This window comes from Ammodytes marinus (genome assembly GCF_949987685.1).
Source record: "Ammodytes marinus genome assembly, chromosome: 18".
Taxonomy (NCBI): Eukaryota; Metazoa; Chordata; class Actinopteri; order Uranoscopiformes; family Ammodytidae; genus Ammodytes; species Ammodytes marinus.
In genome coordinates, this window is record NC_137222.1 from 15,206,398 (window position 1) to 15,233,440 (window position 27,043).

The window sequence follows — 27,043 nt, forward strand, 5'->3', positions numbered from 1 at the left end:
ACCGCAAATTGCCAGACATCTCTTTAGCCGGATGTGACAGTGAGATATGTCCTGTTTCTTAGACTCCTACATCTTGCATTTTCTCTCTCTCTCTCTCTCTCTCTCTCTCTCTCTCTCTCTCTCTCTCTCTCTCTCTCTCTCTCTCTCTCTCTCTCTCTCTCTCTCTCTCTCTCTCTCTCTCTCTCTCTCTCTCTCTCTCTCTCTCTCTCTCTCTCTCTCTCTCTCTCTCTCTCTCTCTCTCTCTCTCTCTCTCTCCATTCTTTGTATTCCAAAGACTAGTCACTTGGGAGGTCAGGAAAAAGCGGGCTGCTGAGTGAAAAGCAGAGCAAAGCCCCTTTCTTTCCCTCCTTTTCTCTTGTCTTTTCAATAATTTTCTCCATCCTTAAAGCAATTTCGTTGAGGTGAATCTCGCCGTGCTTAAAAAAACAACAACAAAGGGACAATGTCTACAATCTTTGTCCAACCGTCTCACTCCTTTTTGTCTCTCCCTGCCCCCTTTAGCCAAACAGAAACTGGAGGATCGCCTAGCAGCTGCAGCCAGGGAGAAGCTGGCGCAGGCATCCAAAGAGTCCAAAGAGAAACAGCTCCAGGCCGAGAGGAAGAGGAAGGCGGCGCTCTTCCTCCAGACCCTCCGCGGCCCCGTCCCCGGGGAGCCCGAGGCCAAGAGAGCCGAGCTGGATCTGTCTGCACAGCTGGAGGTATGTTACTGCTTGGTTAAAGAGGTGGTTCAGTATTTGTCAGGATTTATACTTGTATATGTTTTTAACAAAAAGTTTAAACGTTTTAAGTTGGCAAGGAATGCCCCAAGTTCCATGAATGATGAATAAGGGCTTAGTGAGGGTGAGACTTACACTGTTTAAAGGAATAGTTCAACATTTTACATTTTTAGCAATTTGCACTCACTCACCGGCTCCCTTTTTAAAGGTCACCTTTTGTGCAACATGCACCTTTTTGATGGAATTTCAACATGAATATAGGTTACATTTGTCTAGAGACTCCCAAACTATGAGAAAAGACCACCTTCAATCTTTTTCTCGATCCTCCACCTTTCTGAGAAACCTGTGCTCACAAACCCCAGTCTGATTTCCCACCCCATATGATGTCATGAGGGAATAGCCACACCCCCTTATTACTAACCTAACTAAGCACTACCTCAAATTGTGATAGCATGGACGTTTCAGACAGACTGAAAAGAGGAGATTCGGCAATGGCACTGTGATAAAATATAAAGGCTTTTCTGGACACGTATCTACACGCTGAAGTCCTATATTTAAAGTGCTCCGATGCCATGAGTTAATGAAGATACTGGACCAAAATTGCAATGCTTTTTATCACTAGCATTTAACAGTTGTACTGTGCGGGATGATGAGACAGTACCAACTGCTTTATTTTAGATTGCAGTGTCATCCTATCAAGGGAGAACTTATTGTTTGGCCTCTACTATCACAAATGACACAAGTGTTTTCTAAAGGGAGACTCATGGCTGCCAAGCGTGCGACTTTCATGGGCCAAAAGGGATGATGTGAGTCATTTTACTGAGCCAAATTGCCAATGAATTTAGAGGGATACTGTGTCTACGGAAGCTGAATTTCAAAGTTGTTTGGCTAAGGGGCTGAATTCACAAACACAATGTTGTGTGTTGTTTCATTAAGATAAAGTTAATTGACTCATTAGGTAGTGGCATGAAATGTTACAGTCTTAGCACTGAGTATACCGGTCTGTCAAGATATTTTGAACTGACATGCAGACAAACTAAACAGACCCATTAGCAGCCTTGTTATTTACACCTATGCATTTTACACAACAAACCACTGTGCCGTTAAATTTTTTGCACAGAATTTGATATTGTTGTACCGCCACATTCACCACATTGTATTCTATCATCCTTGAATAGACAATGGAGCGGACTGCGGTAAAAGTGAGGCTTTTTTTTGTGATATGTAGTTGGATAATTCAAAGTAGAAACATGAAACCCACTATGGTAACAGTAGCAGAGAATGGATAAGGACACATTTTGTCGGTGAAAATAAAAAATGGAGCCTGCCGCATCAAATTATCATAGCCCACACCCCTGGCAAGACCTGTCCACCCTGAGATCATGGAAAATCCCATTTTACTACAGCTGCCTCAGTAACCCAATACTAAAACAGCTTCAGGCTTTATGTCTGTGTAAGATTTTAAACATGTTATTGATACCAAATGGCATGATGTGTTTTTAAATAGATTTTTTTTTTAATCGAATGTCTGGCTGCTGATATTTCAATGTACATCACTTGCAAATACGTGAATATTTAATAGGTCTCGTATATACAGCAGATGCCCACATTGTTACTGAGCTGAGCTGAGGCTGCTCTCCATGTCCTGTATTTTCACAGCAATTCCAATCAATCATTTCTGTAAAAAAGAAAAGAAAAAGGGAGCTGTGTTCCATATGCTGAATAGGTTTATCACTATGCAGCCGTTGCCACCAATAATGAAGCCTAGTGTATTTCCCATGATTCGTGATATAATGTAGTAAACAAAGACTGACCCTGTAGGAGCAGAGAATGGAACCTTTCCCAAGATCTAATAATCTTGTTTTGACGTCCTTATTGCAAGAGTTTTCCGTCCAATAGAAATCAATTGTGTTCATGTGTGTTTGTTGTATGTTATTGATTACTGTATGTCTTTATCTAACACAGTTTGTGGACTAGGCACTTGGGCAAGCTGGTGAAGTGTTTTGTTTTTAGTTTTTTTAGAACAACACAGTGTTGTGTGCATTTGAGATACATGTCATTACTGGAAGAACTATATATGAGAATGGCTGTAAGATCACCTACACAAGATCGCTATAGAAGAGTCAGAGATGCTCCAAATAAAGAGATAAAAATGAAATAAAATAAAAGTGCCTTTTTTTCTATCCACCAACTTCCCTGTTCTCATTTTTGGTTCCCCAGAGATAATTCATGCTAGTCTGTTTAAAAGTTTTCCTTTGTTAAGTTGCAAAGGAGTTCTACAGTAATGCAAAATTGAAAAGCCCTTTGTCTGTCATATTTAACATGGACACAAAAGGCAAAGGTACTTTTATAGTGTAAATGAGATGCCGTGGTGGTCATTTGATGTGTAGATTACCTGCCCATGTGATGAATGCTGCACCGTCTGAGACGTATGTTAGCCCAACCGATGCGTGCTGAACCGGCCTATTAACTGCTTGGCCAGGTGTCTGTGGGCAGGCTCCTGTCACTATTGCACCACCTATGTCACACTGCTCCAGATGGCCATCTCAGCCTTACATATTCAGGTCATTGGCCTATTATTATTATTATTATTATTATTATTATATTATTGGCCTCCTTATGAATAGCTGAATGTTGCAATTGAATGCATGAGCAGTTTGGGATCGTGAGCTTGTCTTGGTTTGTGCTATGTCTACAATGTAGTGTATGTCTTAACGGTGGCGTCAGTCTTTTGGTCAAAACATTTTTTGGGCAAAATCAGTAATACCCCCTTAGTACGGACAAATAGCAGATTATGAGGAGATACTTCACTGATTTGACAAAAAGGGATTTTGACATCAAGTATTCTCCAGAATCGCGGACTCTTCCTTTAATGGATTCTAACAAGATTGTCAATATTAAGTAATCTGTAAACATAGGACAGGCCATGCGTTTTTTCCCCTTGATTCTAGGGATAGTGAAGTAATGAGCAGTCTGTTATCAGAGAGGACACAGCATAACGTTCGATAAATTGGAGCTTGTAGCCTTGTCTAATTATTTGTTCATAAGAAGAGCAAATGTTAGCTGAATTTTGAGCAAGCAAAGTGAGATGACACATTGCTATGATGTTATTCAAAGGTTGATGTTTTATTTTGGAAGACTGGTAAACGGACTGCAATACTGCAGTATGCTGTGGCTTTAGATTAGGTTTGGGGATGGATGTGAATGCTGATGCCATGTCCTTATATAGTTGGCTGAGTTGAATCGTACGATGTAAACTCTAGATTCAAGTGTTTTGAGTGAACAGAACCTGCTGAATACGCTGACTTGTTTAGTGCTGTCATTCTTTAACCTTGCTATTTCTTGGTACATTCTGGCCCTTTGCTATGGTGGAGGTGGTTCTAAACTACTGTTTACTACTTACCCCCTGCGGGTTTACAACAAACAAATAAGGTGTCAGTTTGGCAAAGTCTTAAAGTTGAATTCCATAGAGTTAATGTATTGAAATCTATTTACAGGGGAGTAAAAATAAACATGTAAAAAAAAAGTTGCACAAAGCCTCAAGTCATAGTAATGGTTACATCAGAAAACTTCAACGTCAGCCTCAGTTGAATTTGATTACTACACATTTTGAAACTGAAACTGTGTGTGCGTTGAGTTAGAAAGAAAGGGAAACTCACCAGACTTTCATACTCCGCTCCTTAATTCTGCTTGAAGCAAGCGCCTCGATGCTACATCACCTTCCATTACTAATAACAATCCCAGAACTCCAGCTGAACTGTCTCTGGTAGCGTTGCACTGTTGGCAATACGTTTGCCAGGTTTTGGGTTTTGACAAGGAAGAAGAATGTGTGAGGAGACGCTATCTCTGGCTCTGCTGCATTGAGTTTGATCCTTTTTTTCTTTTCTAACTGTCCATCAGTCCAACAGTGTTAAAGAAGTAAAATGCTAATTCGATTGGAGTACTCTTTTAGATCCCTTTTCAGTTATGGACATCGCATGTCTCATCTTTAAACTCCAAGTTTTTTTTCTTTCTTTAGTCAAACATAGGTGCCTTAAACATTAATGTGCTTTTCAGGTTCAATCTTTAAAAAATAACAGTGGTTGAGAAGGGGGCGGGACCCTGCTGGGAACAGCTATGAAAGGCAGGCTAATAATATGAATGAAGGAGTGAGAGTGTTCTCTGTTCTCTCACACATGCCGACATCGGTGCTGAATTTTAAATATGATTTTGCAGCTGAAGCCTTGAATAATGACCGCTTGTAAGAAAGAGGGAGGCTCGCCTGCTTCTCAAAGTCAATCTCTTTTATAATGTCCAACAGTGCACAAGTATTCCCATTGGATCACATGCTGTAGAGGGCTACTCTGAATATTATTGTGACCATATGAGATACGTTTTTCTTTTCTTTGACTGATCTGACGTGAGAAGAATCTGAATAAAATGGTTTGATTGGGTCAGTGTTACAAAGTTAATAACACTGATTTCATTTTCATTTTGTGCATGAGAGATAAGGTTTCAATTATAAATCTATTACTATGATTAGAAATAGGGATAAATACATGTGTTGAATCCCTCTTTGTGCAGGTTTAGCTCAAGTGCTTGTTTAATTTTCATGTTCATCTTACAGCACTACATTCAGACATGTGAAATTGGCAGTACATTTATGTAAGAAGGTGCAACTATGATAGGGGCTTCGACATTAGTTGTAGAAGAGAAATCATCTTCAGCTATAGGTTACCTATTCAATTATTTTCCATGACTTTGATTGTGTATGAGGTTGTTTTAGTGTGACCAAAGCTATCAAAACGCAAAAAAGGGCTGTTGACAAATCAATTCAGTTCTGTTTGGCTTATCGAGACACTGTCACTCTCTCCTGTCCTCTCTCCTCTCTCATTGTTCCTCCTTTTACTGTTGGAACTTTCCTATCTTGCCAGAGCAGTATGAGAGGGCAGACGTTTTTTCTCTGCCTGGTGTGGGGATAAGCATCCCATATGTCAGTCCTAATTTTAAACCAAACCCTGTCTCCTGTCATTCCCTTATCTCTCCTTTAGCCCAGACACCAGATAGTGTGCCAACAGAAAGTTGTAATAAATATTCTTCCCCTCTCTACTTTTTCCTGGCTGTTTTTAGATACGTATTGATTGCCGTCTGTTGCTCGCGAGCACTCTCTCTCTAGTGTGTTTTCTTGCCTCTCTCCTTCTTTGCCTCCCTCTGCCCCCTGCTTTCATAATGACCCTCTCCTTCTACATTTTGTTGCTGCCGCCCCTTTTAGAAGACGGGTATACGAGGCAGGCTTGATTGAATTGGAGCAATTTGAATTTGTCACGGCGCCCATTCATTTCTTCTCCGTCTCCCTTGTTCATTACTTAGCACTTGGGCAGTCACATCGTTTATGTTAATGCTAGCATATAACGTTTGTCGTTTTATTTCTCCCTTTATCCACATGCCCTTATAACACGGGCGACACTAGAAGCAAATGCGATCTGAGATCTGACCCTTGAATATAAAATCTGACCTTGGAGGATTCGGTGTCATGTTTAATCCACTGATGGACCCAAGACGTCTTTTCACCTCCAGGCTGATATCATATGAGCAGACAGACCCACACCGGAGTAATCAGAGGAACTTTTCAGCTGACAGTTGTTACTCCGAGAGCTGTACTGTTTTGTCTACCCCGCACCATTTTATCAGCCGACTAAGGTTTTTTCTTCCCTTTTTTTAAGGGTAGCCATTTATGCTCCTTAGCCCCTTTATAGTGCACATACTGTATAGTTATGAATAGCACCGTCCTTAAAATATACCCCTATGTCAGTTATTTCCACCACCTATATACTGGAAATGCAAGATTAGAAGGGGGCACAAGGATGAATTAAAATTTTTCTTTGTAAAATATGGTTATCCTTTCACTTATAGGTTCAGGTTCACTCTTATTTATTTTCATTTATTCATTACCATTCTACTCTCAATACACCTCCAACCAACCTTGTGCCTCAACTGCATCTCTGCAAGTAGTGGACAGACGCCTATATTGATTGTCCAAAGATTTGTAGAGATATCAAGCATTTGTGAATTAATTGGGTGTGCCTGATGTCAAACAGGAAGACTGACAGCTTTTAAAAAACAAAAACAAAGGTCCAGTGTTCAAATGGGGCTGTCAAAAAAAAGGCATTCACTGATCATTTTGTTTTCTGCCCTGTTCTATCGTTTGTCTGTAGTTGGAAGAAGCCCTCTCTATTCTAGCCGACCCGGCACCTCTTCAAGTGTCCTCTGCAACACTCGCGTATCCTCAGGATCAAAGAGCTGTCGCAGACAATCAAGGAAGCCATCGCAGCAGGGAGGCCCCATCCAGCACGCACTCCTCCTCCACCTCCAGAGGAGCCAGACAGCGAGACAGAGATCGGGATAGAGACAGGGACAGAGAGAGAGACAGGGACAGAGATAGAGAGAGGGAGAAGGACAGAGACCGGAACAAAGGGAGGGACAAAGACAAAAAGAAGAAAAAACACAAGAGGAGGTCAAGATCCAGGTCAAAATCAAAGTCGAAGAGCAGACACTCCCTCCCCAGTGCCTACAAGAAATCCCGCAGGTCCAGGTAAGACAGCTGTGTATACTCTGTGTGACTCTCAGTGGTAGAACTGTCAATCACTAAGTGTCTGTCCATTCTCTTTGATCTTGTTTCAAGGCTCTGCGATTCGATCACAACGTGATTCGTGATGCAGCTCAATTTCGGATGTTTGCGTTTTTATTGCTCACTGTTTGACTTTGTAATTTTAACTGTGCAGATGTCCAGTTTCCTATCTTCATTGGCCACTGCTGCTGGTCACCACTCGTCACAGCAAGGAGCACTTTCATTGTGTTCTGTTCTTGTTTTGTTTATGGGTTTTTATTGTTTTTATGCTGCCCTCCTACAAAGAGAATTCCCTTCTTTGGGACAGTTATCATCTGGCTTAAACTGCTGTCTTTGTACAGGGTTAACTACTCATTTAACCAGGCAAAGATCACACATTCAGTACATTTACATTTATATAGTATTTACACACACACTCTCTCTCTCTCTCTCTCTCTCTCTCTCTCTCTCTCTCTCTCTCTCTCTCTCTCTCTCTCTCTCTCTCTCTCTCACCTACTCACTTTGTATGTAAATCTTACCAAATGTGTTTGTGTATACGAGCACTACAGATCACATCACTTATTTTCTCCTCAAACAGTATAACAACAATATTACTTGCCTAGTTGGAGAATCAAGTCTGTGATTGGTGCAACTGCAACAGAACAAGATGGTTAATCAGCCACTGTTTTTATATTCCACTTCAGCTTTATCTTTAGCTGCAGCCTTATGATCCAAAGTGTTACTAAAAGATGACGTAGCCTTCTTTCTCTGTTCTTACTTCTGACAAAAGAGAAGGTCCCTGGTGAAAGAGGCTAATGAAACAAACGCACCAAAGAGATTCTATAGAAAGAATGGAGGAATACATTTATGTATGAGAGAGAATTAACAGAGGGATCAAAGGTAGATACTGCTGCTTTGCTTGTGCTGTATATCTCTGGCTGAAGTGAACAGTATTGAACGGACAGCTTTGGTTTGCCACTTCAGCACAGAGGGACAACAACTCTGCCAGGCCTGTTCTATTCTAGCTTTATTTTTGTTTTAGAAAAGTGAAATAACGTCCTTCTCTCACCCTGGCTGTTTCATGTGTGTAGAAAAGGGCACACATGCCCTACGTACTATCCAGTGGGAGACAATGGATTCAGCCCTGCTCTTTATGGAAAGACATCTAAGAATCTCTTGCCCATGAATTGTTAATACTGTTTTCTTAACAGGCGAGTGCAGCAAAACAGTATTTACATATTGAAAGTTCATGATGTGGTGTAATGTTTATTAAAGTAATTCCCAGAATTAGGAATGTGTATGCGTGTTTTGTCCTGTGGCCCAGTTGCATAGTATTTAGACTCTCTTTAACTGCTCTAGCAATCCAATTAAATCCCTGCAAAGTTTGCTCAAACCAAAATTGATTATGCCTACTTTTGAGTTTCCTTTAAAAAAAACATCCTGATTTCTTGCTTTATTTCTTCCTCTCGCGTTTTACCTCTGTTAGTGTCTCTTATCGCTTTAGATTCACCCTTCGTCTTCTTTGATTTAATCTTACACTTTTGTTGTGCTCCTGTCTGGCTAGATCGCGCTCACACTCCCCGGGGAGAAGGGACAGGAGAGGCCCCTCGTCAGACAGGAGGCGTGATGAGCGAGATCGCTATCATCCTAGCAGCAGCTCTGGCCTGCACAGGGGGCATTCCAGATCCAGGTGAGCCCAACAGCGGGTTCCATAGCACTGTGATATAATCAATTATTCTACCTGTCGAGGCAGAGAGGGGCACTAACACTGCCAAAATAGGGTGTGCAGCCTTCAAAGTAATTGCTAAATCAATTGGTAGCCATGATTTGGTAAACTGATAATGTGTGTATATACAGTATCTACTGTGCATTGAGCATGTTTTAGATTGTGTCTCCTTTAGGCAATGACTTAATTAGAAACTCCAGTTTCAAAGTCAAAACCACTCATCGAAAAGGCAATCGACAGCTTCTAAATGCATTCATTTTAGATCGGGCTTTACTGAGGGCGCACTCACACTAGGGCCGCTGTTCCGTGCCCGAGCTCATTTGCATACTAAAGTCTAGAACGTTTGGCTAGTGTGACCACGCCATCCGTATTCCAGCACGGAACAACCCCTTGGCCACGGCACACTTGGGAGAGGTGTGCCAGAGAGAACGGCACAGATGCTAATGAGATGACACGCGCACACGCACGGGTACGCAACCTGAGCTGGATGACGTTGTCCATGCGAGACCCTTCTTCCCCACAATAATTGTAAACAATGGCGGCAAGAGGTTCACGAGTGGGTTCCGGTGCGATCGCGAAGTGGCGAGTTTGCTAGAAATTTGGGCCGGCGACAGTATTCAGTCCCAGCCATGGTCGCAGCTGGATAAGACCCACAAAAATTCGGAGGTATTTGGGGCAATCTGCGATTACTGTTGTTCTCCATTGTTGTTCTACTAATTCCGGCAGTGAGTACGCTTGGTGATGACGTATGTATCGTATTACGAAGTGATGACCTATGTATGATGGAGCAATCGTGCCCGGGCCGCGGCGTGACCACGGGCCAGCGGGGGAGTGGGGAGGGGGGGGGGGGGAATCTTCCTGCAGCACGGAACAGGCAAACTTGCCTAGTGTGAGTGCGGCCTGAAAACACAAGTGCTGTCTTCAGAAATGATTCCACGCCCTTAGTACATTGTGCATTCTGTGATGTAGCTGTCTGAAACTGCAACGTTTTAGTTCCTGCACTTCCCCTCTCTGTCTCTCTTTTGTCTCCCAGGTCCCCTCCTGAAAAAAGGAAAAGCTCCTTGTCATCCTCAGGACAAATGAAAGCTGCACGTTCCTCCCTATCACCATATTCTTCCCCCAGCAGAGTTTTGTCCCCATCAGCTAGCCCCGCCTCCAGCCTGACCCACTCCAGGTAACGCTCTACAAGCCTGTCAATCAACCTGTTACGACTTAATGTTGGGGCACTAAAGAAACACAAAGGTTATTGGAGGGTTACTCTGGAAGGATCTGGAAAGATGAGGAGCATAGAGGTGTAGAAAGTGCTTGTTAATAAGATCCAACATGTTAACATAAAGCATGTCATCATCAGCATACGAAGAATCCTGAGCCGAGCCAACAACTGTCTCTTATTGGATGGACAGGTTCTCTGTGTTGTTAATGTGAAACCAATGATGCGTGTGTCCCTGAATATTAAATTGTCAAGTTAATTATGCAGCAAAATAGCCTTTGGAGGTAAATCATTTTCTACTTAATGGGAGAAATAAAACTGAGAAATATCTGACGTTTTTGAAAGGGATCGAGCGTGTTGTTGTTTTTTTGGTCCATTCCAGTCATATAAAGATTCTTGAATATAAAGTATATGACAAGCATATACAGTATATGGCCATCAGCAAACTGTTGTTGCTGCATGTAAGTTTAACCTTGTTTTCCAAATCCAATCTTTACAATTCTTGGCCGCGTTTCCCAGAATCCCAAAGAGCCTCTTTGGGCAGAGTTCTTCTTTGGAGCGCACTTAAGAACGCTGTGAAAGAAGAATGCGTTTCCCAGATTCCTTCTTAGCGAAAGTAGTACTTTCACTAAGATGGAACTGTACGACGGAGCTGACCCACTCTTTCAACCTTCTTAGCGACCAAATCGTCAGTGATCATGCCGCGTAGGGAAATTTATTTCCTCCACTTTTCGAAATAATAAAACAATGCTCAATGCGGACCTGGCGCAATAAACATAAACTAATAGAGAATTTTTTTTTTAATGAATTACAGGTTTACGTTTTCCACACACAAGAGTTTATAGTACTACACATAAAAAAACATCAACAACCCTGTGGCATTTCACAGATATCAAGGAAACAGATTGAATTGAATTCAGCTGAACCTCATTGAGAGCGGATCCACCTGCTACTCTATATAAAGGCGTTGCCAAAGTCCGCGCGTGTGAGAAACCATGGCTGCAATACAGCAAATTCTCGCTGCCAACCAGCCGCGTCGCCGTGCGCGAAGCCAGACGGTTTACATTAACGCCTACGTGCGTCAGAACTTCTCCCCACTGGACGTGCTGTCAGACCGGGCCGTCCAGGCAAAGTACCGGCTGCCCCGTGCGGAGATCCAACGACTAATAACTCTGGTGTCTCCACACATCCAGAGAGCAACCCGCTGCAATTTTGCCCTCAGCCCGGAGGTGCAGCTCCTGGCTGCTCTGCGTTTTTACGCAGTGGGGAGCTTCCTGGAGGTGGTGGGGGACGGCACCGGCCTCAGCAAGGCATCGGTGTCACGGAGTGTGGCAGCTGTGACACCAATTCTCCTGCGCCATGCCCGGACCCATATCAAGATGGCCACCACACGGGACGAGGTCCGCATGGTCCACCAAGGGTTCCACGCAGTGGCTGGGATCCCCCGGGTGATCGGTCTGGTAGATGGCACCCTTATTCCAATCCACAATCCCTCCCTGGTGGATCCGTGCTGGATTGGTCGCAAGCACTACGCGGCCATAAACACGCAGGTGGTGGTGGATCACAATGGCCTCATCACTGACATCGTCGCCAGGTGGCCAGGCAGCACTCACGACAGTTTCATGTGGGCCAACTCAGCTGTGGGGCAGAAGGCTGGCAGAGGAGTGTTTGGCCGGGGCATCATCCTAGGGGACAGTGGCTACCCTCTCCGGAGTTACCTCGTCACGCCGGTAACCAACCCAGCAACACCACAGGAGGAGAGATTCAATGAGGCCCACACAAGCACCAGGACGAAGATCGAACGGGTGTTTGGCATTTGGAAGTCCCGCTTCAGGTGCATTCATCGTTCGTCGGGGGGGCTGCGCTTGTCACCAATCAAGTGTTGCCAAGTGATTGTTGTCACCGCCATGCTGCACAACATTGCAGTGCGCGTTGGCGCAGATGAGCCGCCTCCTGTTGAAGAGCAACATTCAGAGGACGAAGCCCCGAACCCCGCCCCCCGCAATGTGCGAGCAGTACTGCATCAGGCCGGAGCCCAGACCAGACAGGAACTTATCCACCTCTTCTGAGGTCCAACAACCCCAGCCCCTACCCCTTCACCACAAGTCGCCAAGCACTGATCACTAATAAACCCACAACCATAAACCCACAACCATAAACCCACAACCATAAACCCACAACCATAAACCCACAACCACTGTCAGGCCTGAAGGCTGAAATAAATAAACAGAACCAGCAGATGTAGGCTACATGTAACGTCCTGCACACTGATTAATTGCTTCAGTGTCCGGGTGCTTTACCTGAAAGTATGGCACTGGATTGTTAAGGAAATATTGTTGCATACAGTATGTGGGAGTATAGTGCCCACATTTCTGAGGTGACCATGTAACAAGTGGGAAATTAGCGCAAAACATGCTGTGCTGAAAGGGCGCACAATACGCACATGTCATGAACCTACGCTTAGATAAATTACAAATTGCCTGGGACTTTTTGTTGCTATTTGACACCCTCATTTCAATGCAAAATGATCCACACAATACATGGTTGAAAAGGAAACCAAAGTAGTTTATTGAAACCATATGATGGGGGGGGGGGGGGGGCTCCGCGCTGCATTTACTGCTGGGCCTCTGCATCACCTGCAATGAAGGGAGATTGATTAGTGAAATTGAACGGGATACATTGGGTAATGCAGATAAAACATTGAAATACCCATACCTGAATCCTGGGGAAAGATGATTGGCACCGAGATGGAGGGACGGTTGAACTGGGCCTCTGCAAGCGCCAGCTGTCTCCGGTGCAGCTCCAACCTCTCCTGCTTCATCCGGACCACCTCTTCCTGCAGGGCAGTTTGTCTTTGGAGGTGGCCCTCCATCCCCCGCAGCACCTCCAGCTTCTCCCTCTCCAGGCGCACCAGCGTCTCACTGCAGGTGCAGGTTGTTATCGCGGGCCGCCATCGTGAGCCTCCACGCATACGGACACCGGGCCCTGCTGGTTGGCGCGCAGGGACAGGCCATGGTTGTTGGGGGTCGTCCTCTCCTGGTGGCGTGCACGTCCCTGCTCTGCTCCCGGATGGCTCCTCTTCATCCTCACTTAATGAGAGCCCCTCGTCCCCCAGCACATCGATGCCCCCACTAATGCCTTCAGAGGCCGTCTTCCCGATAATTGAGAGGACTTTCTCCTCGTCGGGAGTGAGGGTCGTCCCACCCGGTGCTCCACCACCCGTGCCCATGGCTTCGCTCCTCACCTTGGCACTCTTCCTCTTAGTCTGGCTCTGGAACTCCTGCCACTTCTTTCGGATAGCGCCCCAGTCACGCAGACCACATGGGCTGGAGGGGGACATCTTTTGGGCTATGGCCTTCCAAACATGGTTCTTGACGGTGATATTTTTTTTGCCCTTTGTTCCCCCGAATAAGATATCCTGGTGCTGCCAGACCTCGTCCACCAAGACGCCCATCTCCTCTGCGGTAAACGCCGGTGCCCGCTTGCTTCTTTTGACGCCGGTTCTTTCCATTCTCACATATGTGTGCCTATATCCACGGGGGTATATATGCGCTAATGGGCCTGATTACTACTTGGATACACCTGTTGGCACACACACACACACACACACACTCGCACCCACACAAACGCTACATACTTAAACTAATTGAACCTGTGCGGGGGACCACGGGGCGCTGTGTGTGACTTATGCGCTGATAAAGAGGTGGGTGATCGATTTGCCTGGCATCGATTTATTCAGTTTCAGCACGACCGCGGTGGACAGCTCCCACCAAAGTACTTCTTTCGATGCTTCTTTCGCTTCATCTTACGGCTCTCCAAAGAAGGGACTTAAGAAGCCATCTGGGAAACACCCGTATCTTAACGCTCCTTCTTTGGCGAACCCTTCTTTCTTTGGCGAACCCTTCTTTCGACCCTTCTTTGGCCCCAAAGAACGATCGCATCTGGGAAACGCGGCCAATTTCATTTCATGTCATTATTTTTTGTATATCACTTGCATACACTAAGTGAACACCAACATAGAAACACCCGTAGGCCCAATGCAATGTGACTGCCCTGTCATATCTCATATAAGTTAAAAAATAAATGTTATTCTCCAACCTGGGACATAATTTCTTTGAATTTCTTGTAACAAATGTATCTTATAAACCACAAAGTCATGCCTTTAAGGGCATATATTTTGTCCAACAATAACATATGCACATATATATTTGTGAAGGCAAGAATGGTTTTGCGTGTTGCTGAAAACTCCACAACCTCAGCAGCAGCTTGTTCTGCAGATTTGTGTCACCTGTTGTGTTCAATCAACCCGATTCTATTTTCGAAATGCCTCAGTAAATAATAAAGTGTTACACAGTGGGAAGATTGAAAGCCTTGGACAGAGCCACAAAGTTCGATTCAATGGCTTCGATTTTTCACACGTTGGCCTTTTTGTCTGCATGATTATATTCTTTGCTCCTTTTTGACATTGTTGATGTCACATTCATCTCTTAACGCTCTTGTCTTTTCCATCTTATCTGCACTCACTCCATGCAGCCCTTTTCACCACTCACAATGCCTGTCCAACTTTGAACATTGCAGAAGTTATGAATATTGTATGGCCTCGCCTGTTAACATGATTTGTTTTCTCCCTGTTTTTTCTTTGTCTCCATCTCTTCTCTCTTCAGGGGTGGTTCTCTGGAGAAAGACAAGGCACTGTCCACATCCATAGTATCCTCTGTGCAGTCCAAAATAACTCAGGTATTGTTCTTTGCTTTTATCCCAACTACGTGCTCTTATGAAATGTACAGTCTACCGAATGCAAGAATTGAGTATTGAAGCACTCTCGTCCTTCCTCTTTGCCTGATGGGAAGATGGAAAGTGCTTTTTCACAGATAAAAATATAGCCTAGTCTTTGACCTTTAAAAAATAAAATAAAATATTGTATAATGTCTTTGTCTTTGAAGCAATATATAACGTTATTAGAAGGGGTTTCTGGTACTTTGTTTACCTCTCACATGGGAAGTCAACACCATCATTATCATCATCATCCGCACCATTTTAACATACCAACAAAAAGTTTACAATTGCTTATTTGGCCACAGACTGTGTAGATAGATATTGCCTAGGTGTTTGTTGTTTTTTTCAATCTGACCTTGAAGCAGCTATTATGAATATTTCATAATTACAAATATGATATTACAATATGCAAGGGACAGCTCATAGTGATGAACCCACAGAGAATTATAACCCAAATCTGCTGAATCCCTTTGCTTTTACGGAGCCTTGACGTGCGTTTCAGCTCATTGTTTAGCTGTTAAGCCGGCAACTTTATTGTGTTCTCGCTGATCACCAAACAGCAGGCGACTTACTTAACATATTGGAGCAGTTAGCTGCTAAAGAAACAAATAGTTGTCTTTGAGGTTGATAGTGACCCAAAACAGAGCTAAAAGAGAGTGAATGGTTGGGCTTGTGTTCAACAGGTGGGCACAAACATGACTCCAAATGATTTAAAATGGTTCTCCGTAACCATATAATGTCTCATTCACTTGTATAAACATATACAGTTATGTTCTTTGCCCCACACATGCCTAAAAATCTGTTTTATTGCAGGTTTGACGTAAACATGTGCTGATAATGTTTTTGACAGGATGACTACCACTAATATCAATGTCTCACAGAAACCAAGGTCTCCTGTTTTGTGTTAAAGTCAGCAAAGATGATTACCTCAGTAAACATTGCAGCAATCACACACTAAGCCCTGCATGAGGCCACTTTCTCAGAATGACATTGCTTTGTCGATCATATTTGTCACATCAGTGTCCTAATGGAGAAATTGTACTGTTGCATTGATAAAACATAACACTTCCATGATAATGCTTTGGACACAGTATCTAAGCACTAGACAGCAACTAGATTTTCTCGAATTAAAACGGTATTAGCCCACCAATTAATTTTCTGAATGATAAATGCTCTACATGGCCAAAATATATGTGAACACTCGTACCCCTTGACTTTACAGTCATATGTGATTGTTGAAATTCTCATTCCAAAACCATGGGCATTAATATGCTGCCATAACAAGCCTCCACTCACCTGGATAGGCTTAACTCAAGGTTTTTGGAAATCTGGCTGCAGGGCTTTTGGTCCCATTCGGCCACAAGTCAGTGAAGTAGGCTTACCGATGTTCTGTGATGAAACATGGCCTGAAGTCAGCAGCATCCAAACAAAATTCATCCTGAAGGCATTTGATGGTGATTGGAGTCAGGGCTCTTTGCACGTCACTCAAGTTCCTTCACACCAAACAACAATTTAAATATGTTCTTTCCCCAAACTGTTGCCAATTTGTTATAATGCAAACTGTTGTCCAAAATATAACTATTGGCTATAACATAAAGTTTTCCCTTAAACCAGTTATATAACAGCTCCAGACCAAATTACACAAAAGTGCAGTATCTAGTTGCGTCACATACTTTTGGCTATAGGGGAGAGTGGCCTAAGTTGTGCATTTTGGAAGTTGTGCCACCCCTTGTTTCTAGAAAACCGTGGAAGAAATTGGAAATGTGACCACATATTTAAGAAGAGCCATCCATTTGACTCATCCTGTAAAGAAGGGAGACACAATGAATAAGATATAAGCACATTTAAGCTCAAAAAACTGTGTTTTGCCTTTCAAAGTAAAATTTCCATGATCAAGGTTTTTTGATTATTGTGTCTGAACAATTATAGACAAGTTTGAAAACATTTGACACATGTTTTAGTGCTTTGGTATGCTAAATTCTGAGTCTATACAGTTAGCACAATGTCAGCCCTAAATTGCTGCATCATGCTTATTATCCAAATTTCTGGGATTGGGGTGATTTGTGCCAAAGGGCCTAGGTGAGTTATAAGTAAGTAAGTAAAATGTATTTATAAAAGCACATTTATGACAGTTTGCACTGTCCAAAGTGCTGTACATAGTGCATTCAGTAGGTAAACAATGAAGGTAAAATAACAATAACCAAAATAAAAGACGTAAAACCCATACATCCACATAAACACAGATAGTAGTACAGAGGTACGATAGTTAATGGGGAGGAAACACCAGGGTGTACATATGGGTTTTGAGCCTTGATTTAAAGGCAGAAATGTAGGGGGAATCACATTTGTCAGGTGGCAGTTGGTTCCACAAGCACGGAGCAACTAGTACAAAGTACATTTCTGAGAGTTGTGCCAGTGGCATGGCTGTATACGCTGGTCACCAAAAGGAAGTGATTGTCTACAGTAGCTCAGAAGAGAGTGACATCTCAATTCCACTTAACAACACCACTGATGAGAGTTCAGATGGCCAGAAAGATGATGATGGTGACTTTGTCATTGTGAGCTTTGCAGGTAAAACCATTAGATTTGCTAGGCCTTGTTTAAGAAAATTGTCCTTCAATCTTTGTAAAATATTTACTTTATTTACTTTAAATAAACCTTAAATAAGTAATTGTCTAATGGATTTGTCTTGCATTACAGTTTATGATATATATATATATATATATATATATATATATCAATGGCACAATTCACCCCATGGTATTCTCTCCAACCGCACAACTTACACCACACCGGGGGCAAGTTGTGCAACAAGACAACTTTTTTTCCGAAAGCTATATTTCTTAAACAGTTTATTCCAGATCCAAAGTTTTTATTGCAAGGGATGCACAACACCCTGAAATATATGTACATATTTGAGTTGGAGACTTTACTGTCAAGGCCTTACTTTAAAGTCACTTTGAATGAAAAGTTGCACAACTTAGGCCATTCTCCCCTATAGTGTATTGTGATGGGTCCACTAGGTCTTATGTGAAAGTTATCTTCAGTAAGTGATGAGCTGTGTCTGTGTTTTGTTTAACCTCCTAAACATAGTGTTTCCCATTTGGGCATTAGAGCTTATGGTAAAGGAAACACTTCCTCTACACACATTACTCACAAAGTAACCTCACATTACATACACACACACACACAGCGCCAATCAATTCTGACCCCGGTGTACATTCTCCCTGCGCCACCCTGTTTAAAATGATAATGTCCAATTTATGGCTGATATCATACTGCTAAATGCATGCACACGTACCCGTTCTAGAAGAAAAATATGTATTAAACATAGACATAGGCGAAAGGCAATAAGCTGGATGGGTGACAGGAAGGAAAGACGTACGGAATACTAGATTCATTCATAAAAAACTTTTAGTCATTTGTCTTTGTCTTGCCTCAAAGTTTTTATCTTACTCTCATATATGTGGTTAAATGAGCATAAAGGCTCCAATGTGCTATCAGTACGAGCATGAGATGCAAGTCAATGTTCATTTCAGTAGGTTATCATTTAGACAAAAAGTCACACCCTCTACACTCTTTAATATACTGCTTTTTCATTTCTTATTTTGTCCAACTCGCCTTCCCCTCCCCAACCCCCCCCCCCCCCCCCAGCACGTGCAACATATTATGATGTACTGTTCATTTACAAACTTAAAAATCAATTACCTTGTTTCTTTCAAAAGCCTTTCATCGATTCCATGATGAAAGACACTTTGGGGCTTTCATGACTTGGAATTATTTGTGCTTCTTTTCATTTGTATTTCCAGCCTAGATCGTCATCTATTACTAATAATTCCGAAACGTCTGTAACTTAATTTCTACTTGTCCCTACATTGCTCGAAGTGATGAAATATTTTGATGTATTGATGTTCACGCAACCAGCATGCAACTACATTTATTCATCACGGAGCGCGAGGCCCAGTGTGAATTTATCGACAGTAAAAGTGAACTGTAGCCGCTCTAATATCTTGTTTGTAAATTATTTAAAGCTGTAAATATAAAACATGTGGTGTAGGAGCAGTTATACCTACAAGAAAAAGCAGGGTTGCACTGAATGTAAAGCGGCTGCAGTGTATAAGCCAGGATGTAGGAAGCATTGGGACTCTAGTAATGGAGGTCAGTAGAGTGAATGGAGAGGCAACACTAGCTATTCTGTGAACACCAGGAAAACCTCCACAAAATTAAGAATGCGTGTGTGTGTGTGTGTGTGTGTGTGTGTGTGTGTGTGTGTGTCTGTGTCTGTGTCTCTGCTGTTTAATCACCAGATGGACTGCAAACCACACCTTTCCCATCTCTTTGTGCTTCTCACCAAAGTGAACATCTTATCTCTTTGTCGTCACGTCGCGCAAACTAACGCAATTTCCTCTATCGCCTTCATCTCAAACTTACCAACTGAAGATGACTCTTTACAACACGTCGTCCGCTGCAACATGCACAGCTTCACAACCACTAACTACTTGTAGCCCATCTGTGTTTTACAAACACATCTTGAATAATTCAGCACATCCTCATCTGCCTAATGGTCTCTTCTTCCCCGAGGCTGCCTGGTTGCTATTCGCCCCATCCCGTCTCTCATTTCCCTCCTGTTTGTCGTTGTTCCAGTGTTCCGTCTGTCCTGCCTGTTGTCTCTGCTACACATATGTCACAGTTTGAAAGATGCGTTTTGCTCTTTGAGGATAGTTTTCATTTTCAAGTTATTCATTTTATTTTTAGGCTTTTATTTTGAATCCCTAACATTTTAGTCATTCTGAAAGGCTTCACCCAATCTTACTTATCTTCACAACATGTTTACAGATGAAGAGAAATTTTAATGAGAATTTGCAGTCAAGTATATGAATGTGTGTGTGTGAGATGGTGAGGAAAAGTATATTTTAGTGACATCGTTTTACCTTGAAGTGTTGACTTGTTTGCCATGAGAAGCAAATATGCAACCCTTTTCTAATATGTGTGGGTGTGGGTGTGTGTGTGATGCAACATCACTCATGCTGGGTATGATAACTTCCTCCCTTTTACCATTTAAGTTTTCAAACACTTAATGAATGAAAAAAAAAATTGTGAGGAGACATGTCTCTGCCTCTTAGAATGGATTTGGTTTAATTCAAAAGTCATGATGCCGTAAGCAACCGTGACCTGATTTCACACTCCATGCAAAATTAAAAAAAAGATATGCGGTCAAAAGATGACGGAAAAAACTTTCAACAAGCTATCGTGGTAAGTGTTAAAGATGCTCCGAGGAACTTTCAGTTTTTGTTAATTATTGCGAAACCTTTGGACGAAAGCAGTAGTGTCTTTAACTATGCCAGCTAAAGTTCCAGGGTGAGGGACCCATGACAAAGGCATTAACACTAGAACCGCCAGCATTCTATTTATACCTAGAACCGCCAGGCGGGTCAAATTGACCCATGCATTTCTAGTGTGGTATAAAGTCATAAATTAGTTTGTTTAATAATCATCTGTGTTTTGGACCTCTTGTTTTATAATCTAAGTATCTTTAAGAACACAAATCACGTTTCGTGGCGACTCAGTAATGAAACTGAAAGTAGATATAATATCGCAAGTATAGTAATGAAAACAGAAGGTCAAAACAGCGTCCAAATGAGCTAAAATCATAAATACAATAAACAGTAACATGGCAAACTTATTTTTAGGTAAGCTCTAATTGATTATTCATTAATTTTTCCCCATATTGACATGTTTTGAGGCGGAGGATCCCTCCTCCGCTCTCTGTCCGGCTCACAGACAGCACTCAGCTGTCTGTCAGTTGAGCTGCGAGCCACGGTGTGTGGAACACAGCGCTCAGTTCAGATCTCTCGCTATCAGACTCGTATCACTCATTTCACTTAGTAACTATAATGTTGTTAGGTATTTATCTTCATCTCTAATTTATTGTAAGTGTTTATGAATGATTGTACGTAGGCTACAGTTGTCAGATCGCGGACCCCAAACAATGTCGTTGCCTAGCAACCTGCTCGAAAATATTTCATTTTCCTGTGCGGGTCAAATTGACCCAGTGTGGCGGTTCTAGGTATAAATGCCTGTTTTTTTAATCCAGTTTAATTGTGACTTTATTTAACCATAGGGAGAGCATCACAACACAATTTTAGGAAAAGTCAAAGAGTTGGGGGCTTCAATATTTCGTAAAAGTATAGTTATGGGCAGTTGAAAAACCGCCACGGGTCAAATTGACCCCGTGGCGGTTCTAGTGTTAAGAAAAACTATATAGAAATAGCATTATATGCACCGATGGTCTGATTTGCTGTTACATGTCATTAATGACCATCAGAGGAAGAATTGGACACTTTCAGAAATATTTAAAAGTTCCTCGTAGCACTGTGGCAAATACGCTGTGTTTACAGTACCTGCCTTCACAATGATGCCACCCCATGTTTTTGTAGTTCATTGCTTTTAATGTGAACTAGTAGCAGTAGGAAATGTTGCGTTTACATTAGCAGTAACTTAATTCAGCTCTAATAGGGAACAATAACCAGTGAGGCTGATATCAATCAGTGTGTTTACATGCTCTTAAGTAACCAAGTCACGCTCTGCCTTCCTGCATCTTATATCACTGGTTCAGTTAAGAATACGTGAGCCTTACTTTAAATGTAAGTTTAGGGGTAAGGAACAAATCTGTTTACTGACCATCAGTTTATAAAAAAGGATTTGACAGTAACTAGGTAACTACACAGTAGGTAAACTCAGTGAAGGAGATAACGCGACAAAGAATAACACTGGTTTACATGCTGCATCATCCCCTGTGTGAATCTTTCATGTAGGTAGGCAATTTGAATCCCATGCAGGAATGGTTGACTCCTTCCCCTTTCAATTAAAAACTGCTATATAGAGAGGTCATAACAGAATGTGAATGAGTATTGTCGAATAACATGCCAACCATAAACACTATCCAAAAAGTGTTTTAATTTACGAACATCGGAAGGATTATATGTTTAAAAAAGTGATACACAATTGCAAAATCACTTCTTAAATGTGATGATTTATGTAAAAAAAATAAAAATCACCTTCAAGTCACACCATAGCAGACATTTAAACAAAAAGTTTGCAAGAGACTGAGGGTGTATTCACACATGCTGTGTTTAGTTCGGTTGAAACGAACTCAGGTGCACTTCCACCTTCGGTGCGCATCTTTCAGACAGGTGTGAATACAGCAATCGCACTCGGGGGCGGACCAAACAAACGCTCCAAGACCCAGCTGAAGAGGTAGTCTCGATGCGCTTCAAAACGCACTCTGCTGCAGTTCGTTTGTGGTGTGAATTTGGCCGGACTCGATCCGACTCAATTGCAGGAAGCACTGCGCCTTTTCTTTCTTTTCTTTTTTAATAAATCGCCATCAGCTTCACATTATGGGAAAGTGTTGTTGTCGCCATTGTTAGGAAGATTAGTTGTGGTTTGACCGGGAGCCCCGAGCGAAAATATTACATTTGATAATGATGCGTGCGGATCAGCGATCAGATGGAGAGGAGCGTCTCCCGTAGCCTACAGTGCCAACAGGTTCACGCTGCGCTTTGCATGAAGTGTGTGTTTTTATTGTTCTTCCCAACGGGACCGTCAATACTGTCCCCGTGTCAGTTTGGTGCTGAACTGCGCCGAACTGACACCCAGCTGATACACAGCTTAATCAGCTGTGTTTCAGTTTGAGCCTATTCTTCACGCGAGTCGCGCGTCCAGCAGCAAAAATACAGTAAAAATGATGTTTCACATCGTAGGCTAGAAGCCACATAACGTGGCATTGTCATAGGGCTACATATTATAAACATATGAAACAACAATAATTAGATTTTTTTCTTCTTTATTTATAGGCTAGATGTAGGCATTTTTATTATTTTTAACTCCATATTATATCAATGATAAATTCGCAGTTTTTACTTCGTTCTTCCTGCTTCTCTCCACCCCAGAATGTCTGTCCAATGAATGAATGACCTTAGATCACGTGTGGTTTTGCTTCGTAATGCTGGTTCACTTGCAAAAGGGGCAATATGAAAGTGGACCACACCAAACAAAAAAATCCAAATTCTATTTGGTCTGGACCAAAGCAAGTGAACTAACGGACTTTCCATGTGTGAATACACCCTGAAAGCAAAATCAAATGGACCACCTGGGCCGCTGATCACCACAGGCCTTTTACATCTAGTATTAAGTCAGAAAAGTTTGGCCGCTTCCAAGTCAGTAATCTGGGTCTTCCCTTGAATTAATGACATACTAAGAAAACATTCCAATTATAGGACCACCGCAGGGACATTTTCCTCATCCGATTCAACTATGCCACGGCTGACTGTCTGGAGTATATTGTTTCTCAGTCAGGCTGAGCAGTCAGCGGTGGGTTTAAATTATAAAACTGTGTTTGGAAATGTAATCATCTATTATGTTTTAGCAAATATCAGATGGCATAAGGAATATTTAGGTTAAAAACTTAAAATCCTATGCATTGTATATTGGAATCCTTTGTTGTCAGTGGGCTTCATTCTTTTTTCGCTTATGTAACCGTAGTTGGTTATGCCGTGTGTGACAGCTCTGATGTGATGATCTATTAATGTCAAACAGTTTCTGTTCTCGCAGATGGCAAGAATTCAATTGTAGTTAGAGCAAACTTTTTACTCAGTTGATAATAATTTAAAGTTTTTTTATGTTGTTTGTCACATTCCTGTATACACGTGTGTATATTTCGGATACACTGGGATTTAGAGAGAAACAGCCTATTAAATGATTGGATATGACGCTCCTTCCCTCTGTGAATTACAGCTGTTAATTTGTCCCGTCTGTTTGGAGAGCTCAAGGGTGGATATTTGTTCATGCGTGTATGAATCGATGTTGAGATGCAAATTAACACATCCTATTCAGCAATACAAACATATGCCCCCTGGTCAACACACTTGGATTTCTACCTGACGAGGGAAGGGCTGAAATTTAGCATTTTAACAGCTCCCTACTACCTACAGTCTTTTATATTTTTCTCTTTAGCGATATATTACATTTTTGCAACTGCAGCCTTCACAAAATATTTTTTTTTGCTATTATTGACCTATAAACAAAATAAATTTAATGTTGGCTGCTGCAGGCCAGCTGCTGAAATTGAGGATTAGGTGTCTGTATATGTAATATTTTGTGAAAGAAGGAATGCATCCAATTCTAATGTGTTTACAGGGTATAATTCCGCACTTAAAATACATATGTTTAAAGATGCATTCATGAGTTCTTGACGGCTCGAGGGCAGGAAGCACACTCCAAAATAAGCCTTAAAATATAAAAGTATAACCTTAAACTGAATTGTGGGTGGTGGTTGTGAAGATATGAGAAAAATACTCTGGGCTTTTTCTGCCTGGGGCAACCAAAACCATACATAAACAGTTGATTCCCATTGGAAAAGTATAAATAGCAGCTCTTTCACAATACAGAGAATAATATTAATTAAGAATTGTAATAACAGCGATATTTCTAAATTGGGGATATGTATTACACTGGGTGTAAGATAAAAGTGAAGCAAACCAATTCATTCTATTTTCCATCTACTCAAAATAAATCAACTTGCTCACTGCTTTTCCACCGACACTTCCAATGGTTGATCCCAAACTCAACTGTTGATTGTAGACTAGAAGTTGGATTTTTCTTCAGTTTTTGCAGTTCTTTATTGGAGTTGGAGCAGGATCAATGAATGGGTCTAAGTCAAACAAAAACAGAGAATGAAGAATGTTATTGGCAATAACTTTATAAGCAGTCGGCGCAGGATCTAAAGTCGGCTTCAACAACACACACTGATGTAAATATCCTGCAGGCCCTCAATTAAATGTGGTTTCTGTTACACCTCAGGGTTGTTGTTGTTGTTGCCAATGGTTTCTAACGAGTCTACAGTCTTGGTAAAAGTCACAACCACATTCCTGGCACCTATGATCCTTTTCATTCTGTTATCTTATGACATAGAAACCTGTGAAAATGTGCACTGAACTCTCCCTTACTGTGTTTGCTTTCTGTTTTCAGGATCTGATGGCCAAAGTGCGAGCCATGCTTGCCACATCCAAAACCTTCCAACCTCCAAATTCCTAAAGGCCAATCGGTGCGCCCCATTCTCTGATATGCTGGAGATACCCCTGGCCTGGACCTGCTTGATTTTTGCTGTGTCTGTCCTTGATTATTATTTTATTTTATCTTAATTTGAGCGTCTGTAGATTCAGTTTGGCTTCATAATGTCTCTTGCAGCATTGTAAGCGGGATGTGAAAAGGCACTCACTGAGCTGAAATATAGCTCAACAGTTGGGAGATCATACCGGCAAGTTGACATGACATAATCCACATGCATTCAGTTTTAAAGCGCCCTTATCCATGGTGACCGTCATTTTTTGCAGCATCACCTAAAGCTGCTGGAGGTCTTTATTCTCTCCTTCTATGAAGGGTTGTGTTGTTTAGATCATTTCAAATATCACCCCCCGTCACTCATAAACTATTCTCTTTTCGCTCTTATTTCCTTCTCCAGCACCTCAAACCCATCCACTTGAGAAGCCATTTTGATTTTCTTCTCTGTCCCCCGGCTCTAGTGCGTGCCCCTCTATTTCTGTTCCTGGTTTGTACTGTAATGAATTTAATGCAAAGCAACTTTGTAATCCAAACTGTCAATAAAGTTTCGATAATGAATTTCTTGTGGCCCTTTACTCCTTTCCTTTTTTTGGGTAATTCTATATTATTATTATTTTTACACAAAAACTAATGATAAAAGTGTCAATTATTTAGGGAAAGTTATTTTTTTTTTCATAGTCTTTCTCACCTCCACAAGTCCAAATCTGAAAAAGTCCAAAGGACAGACTCAGCCGCTGTCCCAGTCCTCTTCACTGTCCTTCATTCGGGCTACTCTGATTAGATGGGAGATACGATGTTTACTGCCCCCTGAAACCTTCACCTCCATTGACTGTGCTGTGTTGAGTGTCTGGGCGTATTTGCCGATAAAGCTGACAAACATAACTGTTGATCTGCTGATATCCTTTGGCTGTCTGCTGCTGAGATGCTACTTGTGACCCAGTGCGCTGATAAGCCAGAGTACAGACATTGTGACTATACTCCTGCATTATTACCTCGAGTACCAGCTCATAAGGGGATTAACTGTTTAGATAGATAGCCCTTTCAAGACTGTGCAGTATTAAAAGTAATAAATAAAATGTCAAAATAATTTCTTAAAACCGGAAACCAACAAAAAGACAATTCAGGGGGATATGTTATCTCTCGTTTTTCTACAGCATTGTGTGTATACTGGTGCTGTCCAATGTTTGGTTGAGACAGTGAAACAGTAACAGCACAGCAGCATCCTTCAATTTATTTTATCACCTCTCCCTTATCCATGTTCCAAAAGGAACGTTATAGGTTCAGGGATAGAGAATGGTGTCACCTGTCAAGAGGGCTCGGGCAGATTTATGACGGCACAGCCTTAACGCACAATGTGGGGCCTAAGAATAATAAGTCAACACATCAACTCACATTGTTGCTATAGTCCTCCGTAGGAAATGCTCAAGCGACAGCTGGCACATTTCATGTCACAGCCCATGTGTATCGTTAAGTAAGAGTTCCTGGGATGCCTTTTGTTTGTGTAGGACAGATAACGAGTGGATTGTATTTTTCACACTAATGGAATATTTGTGCATTGTGCGTCATCAACAATGTCCTAAAATAAGTAGACTCAGAGAAGAGGATGATGGCATACTTTATTAAGCCACTAGGGGGAATTACATTTTCACTCTGGTTGCGTTCCGAATCGCATACTTTCTACTATATAGTATGTAGAAAAAAGATTTAGGATGTCCCGATTCTTGTGGCCAGATTTAGGATGGTTAGAATACCCGGATGGTCTACTTCATGCGGCCAAGATTGTTAGTGTTGAAAAGTGCATCCTATTTGGGCGATTCTGACCCACAATCCAGTGCGCACGTGAAGTGACGTAACATCGACGAAGCCTATAGGTCCATGTTATGAAAACAAACGGGGATGCGACGGAT

The 27,043-nt window shown here is 42.0% G+C and overlaps 1 protein-coding gene across 2 annotated transcripts in view; it reads left to right on the top strand.

The window, feature by feature from the left end:
• sfswap (splicing factor SWAP) overlaps positions 1 to 25,694 on the top strand; it is a 48,609-nt gene extending 22,915 nt beyond the window's left edge. For both annotated transcript variants that reach the window (XM_080046315.1, XM_080046316.1), the window contains exons 14-19: positions 502 to 698; positions 6,911 to 7,287; positions 8,867 to 8,992; positions 10,062 to 10,202; positions 14,903 to 14,975; positions 25,044 to 25,694. In XM_080046315.1, coding sequence (XP_079902441.1) covers positions 502 to 698; positions 6,911 to 7,287; positions 8,867 to 8,992; positions 10,062 to 10,202; positions 14,903 to 14,975; positions 25,044 to 25,109 — 980 coding nt within the window. In that variant the 3' untranslated portion in view covers positions 25,110 to 25,694. The remainder of the gene's footprint in view (positions 1 to 501; positions 699 to 6,910; positions 7,288 to 8,866; positions 8,993 to 10,061; positions 10,203 to 14,902; positions 14,976 to 25,043) is intronic.
• The last annotated feature ends 1,349 nt before the right edge of the window (positions 25,695 to 27,043 follow it).